The 13688-nt window shown below is 39.2% G+C and overlaps 2 protein-coding genes across 2 annotated transcripts; both read left to right on the top strand.

The window, feature by feature from the left end:
* Nucleotides 1–2161: 2161 nt before the first annotated feature.
* LOC133978902 (gamma-crystallin M2-like) lies at nt 2162–3482 on the top strand. Its single transcript, XM_062417255.1, has 3 exons — nt 2162–2194; nt 2847–3089; nt 3204–3482. The coding sequence occupies exons 1-3, from the start codon at nt 2162–2164 to the stop codon at nt 3480–3482; spliced, it is 555 nt and encodes a 184-aa protein (XP_062273239.1).
* Nucleotides 3483–7126: 3644 nt separating this feature from the next.
* Nucleotides 7127–8321, top strand: LOC133978903 (gamma-crystallin M2-like). Its single transcript, XM_062417256.1, has 3 exons — nt 7127–7156; nt 7690–7932; nt 8043–8321. Exons 1-3 carry the CDS (start codon nt 7127–7129, stop codon nt 8319–8321), a joined length of 552 nt encoding a protein of 183 aa, XP_062273240.1.
* Nucleotides 8322–13688: the final 5367 nt, after the last annotated feature.

The raw sequence follows: 13688 nt of genomic DNA, 5'->3' as shown, positions 1-13688 counted from the left end.
AGAAGTAATTATAAAAAAAAAATGAGTTGATCAATCTAAAACGGTGATCCTTGATCTCATTGTGAGACACATCCACAGCTTTAGTGACCAAAGACAGCCTGAAGTAAAATGATGACAGTGTTAGAAATTCAAGACCACATTCTCACAATGTGACCATTACTACGACCCTCAACAATCAAAACAATCAGAATACAACATGAAATTACACAGAATACGTTGACCAGCACGACATTTCATCAGTACAGTTTTCTGAATTAAGTTTAGGGGGAAAGCATACTTATTTTTCTTCAATATGATCATAGCACACAAAAACCAAAGCACCATCAGCAGGTCTAAACTTTCACCTGTAAAGTGAAGAATCTCAACATTACAAGATAGATTGGAAAAACATTTTATAAAGGTCCCAGAGGATCAATGCCCTGACTTTTTCTCTAGTGTCATCAAGAGGCTGACATTTTTGGTTTTGAGTGAAATTTCTCACCAACTATCAGACAAATTGCCATGAACTTTGGTACTGACCTCCATGTTCTCATCAGAAGTAATTATAAGAATCGTTGACCACCTGATTTTTCATGTAAAGGCCCCTTTCCACTGCTGTCTAAGATGAAAGTTGATAGTTGTGAGAGAAATGAGTTGATCAATCTAAAACGGTGATCCTTGATCTCATTGTGAGACACATCCACAGCTTTAGTGACCAAAGACAGCCTGAAGTAAAATGATGACAGTGTTAGAAATTCAAGACCACATTCTCACAATGTGACCATTACTACGACCCTCAACAATCAAAACAATCAGAATACAACATGAAATGACACAGAATACGTTGACCAGCACGACATTTCGTCAGTACAGTTTTTTAAATAAAGTTTAGCAGGGAAAGCACATTTACTCTTCTTCAGTATGATCATAGCACACAAAACCAAAGCACAATCAGCAGGTCTAAACTTTCACTTGTCAAGTGAAGAATTTCAACATTACAAGATGGATTTGTAAAACATCTTGTGAAGATCTCAGAGGATGAATCTCTTGACTTTTTCTTCTGGTGCCATCATGACGTTCACATTTTTGGTTTTGAGTGAAATTTCTCAACAACTATCGGACAGATTTCAGTGAAATTTGGTGCAGACTGTCATGTTCTCCTCAGAATTAATTATAAGAAACTTTGACCAACTGATTTTTAATTTAAAGGCCCCTTTCCACTGTTGTCCAAGATGAAAGTTGACGATTGAGAGAGAAACGTGTTGAAATCTTTGGTTGTCAGTCCAAAATGGTGATCCTTGATCTCACTTTAAGATGCGTCCACAGCATTGGAGACCAAAGACAGCCTGAGGCAAATTTCTGACAGTGTTAGAATTTCAAGACAACATTTTGAGAGAAACGTGTTGAAATCTTTGACCTTCAATCCAAAACGGTGACCGTTGACCTCACTGTGAGACAAATCCACAGCTTTGGTGACCAAAGACAGCCTGAGGCAAAATTATGACAGTGTTAGGAGTTCAACACCTCAATCTCACAACTTAACTATTGCTACAACCGTCAACAATCAAAAGAATCAGAATACAACATGAAATGACACAGAATACGTTGACCAGCACGGCATTTCATCAGTACAGTTTTCTGAATTAAGTTTAGGGGGAAAGCACACTTATTCTTCTTCAGTATGATCATAGCACACAAAAACCAAAATGCAGATGAAACGAAAAGGAAGTCCATGTCATTTTGCTTTATTATTTTTCATCTCACAGTCTGACACAACAGCTTGTTGCTAACGTTTTTCCATATTTTGTTCACTCCTATATCGGATCGGATTTCGGATCCAATGTTTACAGATGAATTGGAGAAGTTGACATTTTAAGTAAAGAATGAGAAAAAATTGTGAAATCCATTTTCTACTCTTTCCTCATGGTTTGCTGACGTTGCCTCACGAGTGTCTGTTAAGGGACAGTTTCTAAGAGCTGTTCAGTGAGTCCAAAATGTGGACAATCCCTCCGTATTCTGTGCATTTCTATGACACTCTTGCTGGCTCAGGAGGTTTAGGACAAAAGGGTCGGTGGGTGGATCAGGTATAAAAGGAAAGGGTTAAACCAGGTAGAGTACAGTTCGGTGCAAGAGCAGCAGCAGCAGCAATACCACCAGCAGCAGCCGCCCACTAACCAACAAAATGACTTCCTCTGGAATGAACATGATGAGCAAGGTAAGATTTCTTTAATCTCTGGCTGAAGGTTATTCAGCCACCACTAAAACCATAGACTGGAAAATGCCATGTTTTTGGCTAGAATACTTTAAAGCAGCTATAATTAGTATTTTTACACTAACAATGAATCAACTTATTAAATTTAGTGTGAAAATAGTTACTTATATTGGCTTTATAGCAACTTAAAACTCGTTGTTTTAGTTTTCTGGCCTCCAGTTTTACTGTTTTGATTCTTTTAGGGTAATTTTGGGTCACAATAGGCAGCTGTTTAAGTTTACAACCTTTAAAAACACTACTTGCCCAGCACCAAGTTTAAGAGACCGATAGTTACGTTGGACTTCATCAGACTGACATTTACTAACATGACTGTTAGTAAATGCGAATGTCTGCTAGATGTGTCAATAGTCAACTCAAAAAGTGATAAAACTATATGTTGGCTTGTTTCTGCTGCCCACATGTGGCCGAAAAAATGAGTTATTGCACTACAAAGTAAATTTAGTCCAATTCAAGCTTCTTCTTTAACTGCACTACATCCAAAGAAAGCTAAAGTCACCAATAGTGAAAACGTTTCCTATTTTCTCCTCAAAAAAGAAACTAGTGCAGCTTTAAACTTGAATATGTGTTAACCAAAGATTATGCATCTCTCCCCTAGGTTGTCTTCTACGAGGAGAGGAACTTCCAGGGTCGTTCCTATGAGTGCATGAGCGACTGCCCCGACTTCTCCTCCTACCTGAGCAGGTGCCACTCCTGCAGGGTGGAGAGAGGCTGCTTCATGGTCTACGACCGCACCAACTACATGGGCAACCAGTACTTCATGAGGAGGGGCGAGTACTCTGACTTCATGAGCATGATGGGCATGAGCGATACCATCAGGTCCTGCCGCATGATCTCCATGGTAAGACCACACTACGGGCAGTAGTGCGGGGTGTAGATGACACCTCTTGAATTATTTAAAACCAGCCTTATTGAGCTCATGCTGAGTTAATCTCTCTCCTATTCTGCACAACAGCACAGAGGATCCTACAGGATGAGGATCTACGAGAGGGAGAACTTCAGTGGTCAGATGCACGAGCTGATGGACGACTGTGACAACGTCATGGACCGTTACCGCATGTCCAACTGCATGTCCTGCAACGTGATGGAGGGACACTGGCTGATGTACGAGCAGCCCCATTACAGAGGCAGGATGATGTACTTCAGGCCCGGAGAGTACAGGAACTTCATGAACATGGGCATGAGCGGCATGAGGTTCATGAGCATGAGGCGCATCAATGACTCCTGCTATTAGACTCTCTTTGCACTAAATAAAGCTGTCGTAACCTAAACTGATGGTGTGTTTAAGTCATTATTATTCTGAGTGAGCTCACACAGTCTTCCCACAAATTTACATAGTTATATAAATCAAAGATGAACTCTCAGTGAAATATTGTTGTGATTTCTCATTTTCCACATACTATTTTTCAGGTAAGATTCAGGAATTTTCATCTGAACTTTTAGTTACGATAATGGTGTGGCTCCCAGGAGGAGAGTCTGTTGATCAGTTGTAACACCACTTCGTGTCCCACTGAAATAACTTATAATGTATTGAATAGATTCATATTTTGTTAAAACATTTGTGCTCTCCATAGAAAGACTCCTACTGATGCTGGTGATCCCATTACTTTTCTTTGTAGAACCACCATGAGGTTAAAATTTACAGTTTTGAGTAAAATATCTAAACAATTATTTGATGGATTGCCATGATATCCATGTTCCCTTCAAGATGAATTGTAATAACTTTGATCCCCTTACTTTTCATTAAACATAATCTAAACTTTAACTTGTATACTGAAGAATCTCAACAAGATAGATTGGTAAAATTTTCTATAAAGATCCCAGAGGACGCATCCCCTGACTTTTCCTCTAGTGCAGAGGTCTGCAACCTTTACTATCAAAAGAGCCATTTTTCTCATCCTCAGACCAAATACAATTTGTCTGGGTGTTTCTAAAAAAGCATAAGAACACCCTCATCCACCCAACAGTCCATCTGATGAACCTGTCTATCAAGCAGGGTATCTTCCCTAAAGCCTGAAAGTTTGCTGCTGTTACACCAATTTTTAAATCTGGAGACCCAACTGATACGAGCAACTATAGATCCATCAGTATTTTAGGAATCATATCCAAGGTGGCAGAGAAATGGGTGACAGAGCACCTAACAGGACATCTGAGTCAGGGTCATAACATTTTGCATACTATGCAGTTTGGTTTCAGGCCCAATCACTCGACAGATGCAGCTAACTGCTATCTCCTAGGGTGTATAAAATCAAAAATAGACAAAGGGGGTGCGGTTGGCGCTGTCTTTTTAGACCTAAACGAGGCTTTTGATACAGTAAATCACAAGGTCCTCTTATTCATATCATCCTCCTCTAACCTCAAAACTGTCACTAACAAATGGATGGCTTCATATTTAACCAACAGGAAGCAAATTATCCGTATAGGGGACGCTGTCAGTAGCTCTCACAACAAATATTGGTGTCCCCCAAGGATCCATACTGGGCCCGCTCCTCTTCAGTCTATATATAAACGACCTTCCATCATCATGCCCATCTGTCAGTCTCCACATGTATGCTGATGATACTGTTCTATACACCCATGCAGAAAATCAACAGCAGGCTGCACATAAACTAACAGAAACATTGGCCAAGAATCAGAATTCAAATATCTACGCATCATTTTGGACACAAATTTAACTTAAAAAACCCATAAAGAAGGGCATCCATATTGTGAAGTTTTGTCTGGCCGACTTCAGATTCATTCGTCCTTACCTATCAAATGAGCTAGCCCTCTTATACTTGCATGCAATGATAATTTCCCATCTGTCATACTGTATCACAAGCTGGTCACAAACCCAATACGTCAGCTCAAGTCCCTCGTAAACAAGCACTTAAAATCATGGACAAGAAGCCTCACAGATATCACCACTGCAACATCATTCATAAGTATAATCTTCTCACCCTGGACAATCTCAGGCAATACAATGACGCCTGCCTTGTTTTTAAAATTATACATGGTCTTGCACCTCCACCACTGAGCCAGTTTGTGGCCAGAAAAGACACTACCAGAACCACAAAGTCCACATTTAGATGGGACTGCTTTGTTCCTTATAGAAGGAGTACATTCGGATGCTCAGCCTTCTCCGTCTTAGCAACACTCTACTGGAGCATTCTAGCCATACATATAAGGACCTGTTCAACCCTTTCCCTGTTCAAAAAAACTCTGAAACACTGGCTTAAACAACACCAGAGCTGCAGCCATAACGAATGGACAAAGCTTTTACTTACTGTCTGCATTAATGATGTATTATTTATGATTCATAATTTAATGTTTATCTTAATATTATCTCTTTCTCTCTTTTCTTTTTTATTATACTTTGCTAAGTTGTTGACCTGCCTGAGGGCTACAGATGAAAACTAGCCTCATGCCTAATGCTGTCACATTTACATTGCGGTGTAAACTACAGTGTTGTTTGATGTGTATTGTCCCTGCCAAATGAATCTTAAATAAATAAATAAATAGAATTAAACTCTCTATTTACCTCTGGGACTTTTCTTTTTTTGGATTCATCCATGGTTAGCTAACCTGGGGTGTGGGTCGGAATCTCAAGACTAACCACCTGCAGAGAAAGGCGCTGGTCCATAGATGTTGTAGGGAGTGATGCATATTTTAATCACCTCGAAATCCAATATAACAGTTGTTCCCTTTGAAAGATTTTCCAATGCACAACAAGAAAATGAAATCAAAATTTTAAAAATCACCAGTATTTATTTCCATGTTATTTTTTGTGAAAGCTGCAGAGGGTCAAAAGAGCCACATGTGGCTCCAGATCCATGGGTTGCCAACCCCTGTTCTAGTGCCATCATGAGGTTCACATTTTTGGTTTTGAGTGATATTTCTTAACAACTATCAGACAGATTGCCATGAAGTTTGGTGCAGGCATTCATGTTCTCCTCAGAATTAATTATTAGATACTTTTAATTTACTTATTTTACTTTTCATGTAAATGCTCCTCTCCACTGTTGTCTAAGCTGAACGTTGACAATTGGGAGAGAAATGTGGTATAATATTTGGTTGTCAATCTAAAACAGTGATCCTTGATCTCACTGTGAGATACATCCATACCTTGGGTGACCAAAGACAGCCTGAAGCAAAATTCTGACAGTGTTAGAATTTTAAGAAAAAATTCTCACAGAGTGGCAGCTGTGACGACACTCAACAATCAAAATAATCAGAATACTACATTGGCCAGCATGACATTGCATAAAAACAGTTTTTTGAATAAAGTTTAGTTGGGAAACACACTTATTCGTCTTCAATATGATTATAGCACATAAAAACCAAAAGAGTTGAAACAAAAAGGAAGTTCATGCAACTTTGTTGTATTAACACGACTATTTACATCATACAATTAAGATTATTAAGATTCATCTCACATTCCTCTCACAGTCTGTCATACCTCAAATTGAAATCATACAGTCTGACAAAACAGCTCATTGCTAAGGTTTTGCCATATTTTGTTCTCATCTCATATTCCAGATCGGATTTCAGCTCCAATGTTTACAGATGAATTGGAGAAGTTGACATTTTAAGTAAAGAATGTGAAAAAATAGTGAAATCCTTTTTCTACTGTTTGTTTCATGGTTTGCTGACGTTGCCTCACGAGTGTCTGTTAAGGGACAGTTTCTACGAGCTGTTCAGTGAGTCTAAAATGTGGACAATCCCTCCGTATTCTGTGCATTTCTATGACACTGTTGCTGGCTCAGGGGGTTTAGGACAAAAGGGCCGGTGTGTGGAGCAGGTATAAAAGGAAAGGGTTAAACCAGGTAGAGTACAGTTCAGTGCAAGAGCAGCAGCAGCAATACCACCAGCAGCAGCAGCCGCCCACTAACCAACAAAATGACTTCCACTGGAATGAACATGAGCAAGGTAAGATTTCTTTAATAGTTTTGTTATATTACTGCCCTCTGGCTCCTGGCGCTTCAGCCACCACTAAAACCATAGACTAAAAAATGCCCTTTTTGGCTTAAATACTTTAAAGCAGCTATAATTAGTTTTTTGTTTTTTTTATGACAATTAATCAATTTATTATATTTAGTGTTAAAAGAGTTACTTATATTGGCTTTATAGCAACTTAAAACTTTTTTTTCCTGCCCTCCAGTTTTACTGTTTTGATTCTTTTAGGGCCATTTTTGGCCACAATATTGTTTTCAGTGTACAACCTCTAAAAACACTACCTGCCCAGGCTTATTTCTCCTGCCCACACGAGGCCAAACAAATCAGTTATTGCCCTTCAAAGTAAATTTAAGAGTCAAATCCAAGCTTTATCTTTAACAGCACTACATCCAAAGAAAGCTAGAGTCATGAATAATGAAAACCGTTGCTATTTTCTCCTCAAAAAAAGAAACTAGTGTGGCTTTAAACTTGAATATGTGCTAACCAAGATGATGTCTCTCTCCTAGATCGTCTTCTACGAGGAGAGGAACTTCCAGGGTCGTTCCTATGAGTGCATGAGCGACTGCCCCGACATGTCCTCCTACCTGAACAGGTGCCAGTCCTGCAGGGTGGAGAGAGGCTGCTTCATGGTCTACGACCGCAACAACTACATGGGCAACCAGTACTTCATGAGGAGGGGCGAGTACGCTGACTACATGAGCATGATGGGCATGAGCGACTGCATCAAGTCCTGCCGCATGATCCCCATGGTAAGACCACACTCGGGCTTGATTTAGTTTAGATGACACCTCTTGAATTATTTAAAACCATCCTTATAGAGCTCATGCTGAGTTAATCTCTCTCCTCTTCTGCACAACAGCACAGAGGATCCTACAGGATGAAGATCTACGAGAGGGAGAACTTCAGTGGTCAGAGTCACGAGATGATGGACGACTGTGACAACGTCATGGACCGTTACCGCATGTCCAACTGCATGTCCTGCAACGTGATGGAGGGACACTGGCTGATGTACGAGCAGCCCCAGTACAGAGGCAGGATGATGTACTTCAGGCCTGGAGAGTACAGGAACTTCATGAACATGGGCATGAGCGGCATGAGGTTCATGAGCATGAGGCGCATCAATGACTCCTTTTATTAGACTCTCTTTGCACTAAATAAAGCTGTCGTAACCTAAACTGATGGTGTGTTTCAGTCATTTTTATTCTAAGTGAGCTCACACAGTCTTTCCAAATATTCACAGTAACATAAATCAGAATCAGAGATGAACTCACAGGCAAATAGCTGTTGTGATTTTTCATCTCCCACCTACATTTTCAGAATAATCAACAACTTTTTGATCTCAAGTCTCCTTCTTTAATTTGGCAACTGTGTATGCCGGATCATTATTACCCTACTATACTGATCACAGCACACAAAAACCAAAACGATGGAGATGAAACAAAAAGGAAGTTCTGGTGACTTTGCTGCATTTACATGACTATTTACACCGTAGTGTTACAATTCACCACACATTCATGTCACAGTCTGACACAGCTGATTGTTACTAAGGTTTTTCCATATTTTGTTCATGTTGTCCACTCTCATATTTCAGATTGAATTATGGCTCCAACATTTACTACTGTTTTTTTCGTGGTTTGCTGATTTTGAGTCACAAGTGTTTACTAAGGGGCAGTTTCCACAGCTGTCCAATCAGAACAGAGTGAGCTCCTCGGGAGGAGGGCTTTAAAGAGACAGGCGCTAAAACAGCCAGTTTCAGACAGAGGCTGAACTGAAGGGCTGCATAAAGGGCCAGTGTAAGACAAATAAGGATTTTATTGAACTGTAAACCATGCAAAGATATTCCAGTACAATTCCAGATTGAAAATACAGACCTGCAAAATGTGAATGATATGTCCTCTTTAAATGCACAGAAGTAGTTTCTGTAGTTTGTGTGTTGACATTTTCCACTGTTAATGACCATCTATTATTTGCACACTGCTGGAACTTTCTTTTTCCTTTGTGTGACCTTAAGAACCAGTTAAAAAGAAAGCAAAACTATAATCAATGTATATAAAATGTATATATTAAATACTGGTTTTATCTGCCAACATTAATACACACTTGCAGTTTTTGTTACACGCCTCAGAGGAGCATATTAGTAGCACATGTCTCCCTATCTTTCTTTCACGTCTCCTCTTCCTCCAGAGGACGGCCAATCCAGCGAGCGAGAGGGGAATCGATGCCCTGATACGAGATTCAGCCTAATGAGGATCAGAAACATCTTAATAAAGACCCATAATCCACCACTTAATCCCTCATTACAGAATCATCTGCATTCACTGGTCCTGCTCCATACCGCCGCAGTGACGGCACATTCAGGTCCATTGTTCTGCCTCGCCTCATCTCTCACCCAGGGCTACGTCTCCCTTTGTCTCCCCTCAGTGTCGAGTTATATTTGATCCGCTCTCATTAGACTTTTAGACGAGATGAGTAGAAGAGCCTGAAAATAGTGCTTTTGTGTGCACTTCTATGCTATCTCCTGTCTGAAATGGAAAATGAGACATATGCTTAATGAGGAAGAGATGGACTGGGACCTGCCGTTCAATGGAGAGATAGCGAGTGTATTGTGTGGAGAAAGTGCTGTGACCGATACTGTTCAAGACACACTTTACAGGCAACGTCTGTGTCGATGATTATGACTTCTGAGAGTGTGAAAAGAAGTGGGACAGATGGATTAAAGTTTAATGCTGAACACCGGAGAGATTCTGAGTCTGGAGTTGAGGAAGTTTGACTCAAGTTTAAAAACTAAAGTATAATTTCTGAAAGTATGTTTAAAAAGTATATTCATCTGCCATTCATGTATCATTGTAAAAACCTTTCTGTCAGAGCTTTTACCCATAGGGAGGCGTTATAGACAAGTTATAGCCACAAAAAATGTCCTTGTATTTGAACTATTTTCTTCTGTGTTGTTGGTTATCCTGTTTTGTGTTTTTTGGCTCCCCTGTGGTGGAACCAAAGATATTTTTGGATGACAAAGCTCCTTCCCTCCTTCCATCCTTCCAAAAACCTGCTTTTTTCTATTATTAAGTAGCCACCATAAATGTGAGTTTGACTGTGTTCAAGTCTATTATATTCACACTTTAATGTGCTCTTTGTGAATGACTTAATATTTCATACACAAACAATTAAGGCATATAACTCCTAGTTTATCTATTTGAAAAATGCCCATCAGCACAAGAAATGTAACTCTGCATTGCTGCTACTTCACATTTTCTTCAAAGTATGCCGAATATACTTGAAATATATTTTAAAATACTTGCTGAATAGGTCTTTTTGCAAAGCAACACAAGTCAGATGACTAAACACAACTGATAACAAGTCATGGCTTAAATGCCAGTTAAAATGGGGCCAAGCTAAAGCAAAAATATCTGCTTTTTAGTTATTGGACTTCATTGGTAGCCCTGGTCCCAGTTATACTGTGATACCAATCTCTAATTAAAGCCCCCGTAATTCATTTTATAAAATGCATTTCATGTAATTTAATGCAGCAAATAAGCATCTTGCGAAAAAGGGATATATACTGTATGTATCTTTATTCACTGTAATCATCCTCCTTACACAGACAGACTTGCACATTTGGTTGCCCAAGAAACTTTGTATACATGTGTTTTGATTTAGTCTTTAAACTGTAAAGAAGTCAAGCCTGTGCCAAAATGTCAATTAATGGAATAAAGTCTATACTGCATTTGCAAGTTTTTATGCTTGCAGTTTTAGCATGTTAGCTACACAATGGCATGTCATGTTGTGTCATGGTATAACCCCCCCCCCCCCCCCCCCCCCCCCCTCAAAAAAAAAAAAAAAACATAACTTAAATTGCACTGCATCAATCATTTCAGGGAGTACCATATACAATTTCAACCAGTATACAAATTAAAATATTTTTGATTAGTATACCTGCATGTTCACAAAATATACCAAATGTATTCAAATACAGTTCACGTTTAATAAGTACTTTCTTGCCTGGTTCCTACACCCACCTGCTAACCTGTTGCCACTCTGAAATTATCCTCACCTGCTGAACATTACCTCATCAGCTCCAGAAGCTTACATATCGCCCCTCTGCTATTCGTTCCGTGCCATTTTTTCAACGTTACCTCATCCCTTGCGTTCTAGCTAAACAAGCCTGTATTCTGTTACCCATGATCCTCATTACTTGTCCCTGTTATTCTGTCATTCTGTACCTGATTTTTCTGTATCTCTGCTGCCTGTGTTTTTCACCTGTTGTCTGCCATGCTGTCTCGACTCAATTTCCTGGTTGGACTGCCTTCAATGCTGACCTGAAAGCCTCAATAAAACCCCCTTTTCCTCAGCTTATCATAATTTGGTGTCTTCTCTTGGGTCCTTGTCCTGTTGCCTGATACTCAACCATGAAACACAATTTACTACAGATGACCATGTTTATTTAGTACATCAAAAGTACCAAATATACACAAAAAGTATACTGTAGACGTAAACGTACAAATACGTAATCTAATCCTTTTCTGGACACTTTTGCTTTGTTCAGATGTTTTGATTTACTTTCATATGATGTAATCTTGCAGCTTCAATTTTAAATTGCAAATTTACTGCACTCATAGCACCTCTCTAGTCTTCCACCCACTCAAAGCACTTTAAAATAGATTCACACCGATCTATACACTGATGGCAGACGCCAACATGCAAGGTGCAAATTTTCTCATCTGGATCTTATCTATTCACAACCACACACACAATTTAATGATTTTTTTTTTTTCTACCACTTGAGCTGAATGTTTCAGGAAATATTTAACCTATGGACCATGTGAACTTGAGGAAGTGTATTTAATGATTCCAAGCAATATTTAAAAAAAAAAAATTCCTATAAGCAAATGTTGTACCTGAATGCAGCATAAGTTTTATATCTTTCCTTGCGATCATCTTCATTCTCTTCCTCGTCAGTGAAGCAGCATGCTGGTAGGAGTCTTGTAAGTGGAAATAGTCTGTATCAAAATGCCAAGAGAGCGTGAATTAACCGACACACTCAAATTTAGACTAACGAAGGAGTTTAATATAGAATTATGTGTCGAGAGAGGAGGAGAACTTAGAACTTCCTTTAGGTAAAGCTGCAAGATGATCCTCACGAGAGTTGGATAATTAGCCCCATGAAGGTGTGGAGAAGGCTGATTCTTAACCCACGCTACCCCTCCTTCTTCTTTACTCTGTATACCGAGGTGAGTAGGAGGTGGAGGGGGATAAAACAAAACAAATAAAACTCATTAAAGGTGCCCGTGTGGCTACAAATCCCCTCTGCAGTATGCTTACGCACCGCAGACATCATTAACTCTGGTCAAAGGAGCCATCGTTATTCTGCCTGGATATGAGCGCAGATCAAAGCCTGCTACAGTTCATTGTCTTTTAACCTGAGGCAGGATTCTCAAAATCAGAGCTTCCTTTCTGGCAGTTTTCCATTTTTCCTCCCTGATCTCAGACTGTGGAGGCCAAGAAAATCATTACATAGCGAGCGCAAATCTTGAGATGAAAAAAAAAAAAATCTAAATGATTTCTCCAATGATGCACCTCTGGCATTTTCTTGTTGTGAAGAATTGATTTAGTTTTTGATGCTACAAAACAGATAACAGTTCTTTATGTAGTGATATAAAAGAAGTTTGTTAAATCCTCCAGGGAATTTATATTAAGCATCAAGAGTCCGGTTTTCCCCTTTTTTACAGTGAAGTTGCTGTCTAGGGATGCAATGTTGGTGTGTTTATTTCGTTGTTTCATCACGTTGGTCCAGAATATCTCAACAACTATTTGGCGGATTGCCATGATATTTAGAACAGAAATTCATGGTCCCCAGTGGCTGCCATGAATCCAAATGACTTTAGTAATCACTCCCTCGGGGAAATTGCGATTTTTGCGATCGCAATGATTATTGCAAATTCAAGAAATCTCTACACTATTTGTAAAAGCTTGCAATTTTGTTAAATTACAGCAACTTCTCTGCATTAAATGGCCAAATCAACCGACCGCTTTTGATATGGACCAATTGACGCATTTTTTATAATGGTAATTTATGTCATCACAGTGCACTCAGTAAGGATTCAGGTGTATCTTTTAATAAAAATATGCTCTGAAGAAGTATAGTTGTTTCAAGTATAGTTGTGAAATAATTGTTTTTTTATCAAAGAAAGTGATTACATATATCTCAATTGGTGGTAATTTAAAACAAAAAACATAGTTAGCTTAGCTAGCAGTTTTTCCAGTTGTTTCAAGTTGTTGACAGATCTAACACGACAGCAGGGAAACTGATTTTTCTGAGAGCTCTGATTGATCTGACTTGGTGGTTCATAATACAGAAGTTCAAGTTACAAAGCAAGCAAATGAGGATGCATCAAGTGAGCCAAAGTCCATCATTCAAATTGACCCAATTTATTATTGGGTAGTGTTTCCAGTGCGCAATATTTTTTAAGTCTCACTGGACTAACTCTGTAATCATACAACCACCTTG

The sequence above is a fragment of the Scomber scombrus genome, chromosome 4, assembly GCF_963691925.1.
Source record: "Scomber scombrus chromosome 4, fScoSco1.1, whole genome shotgun sequence".
Lineage (NCBI taxonomy): Eukaryota > Metazoa > Chordata > Actinopteri > Scombriformes > Scombridae > Scomber > Scomber scombrus.
This window is presented reverse-complemented; position numbering and strand designations above follow the sequence as displayed.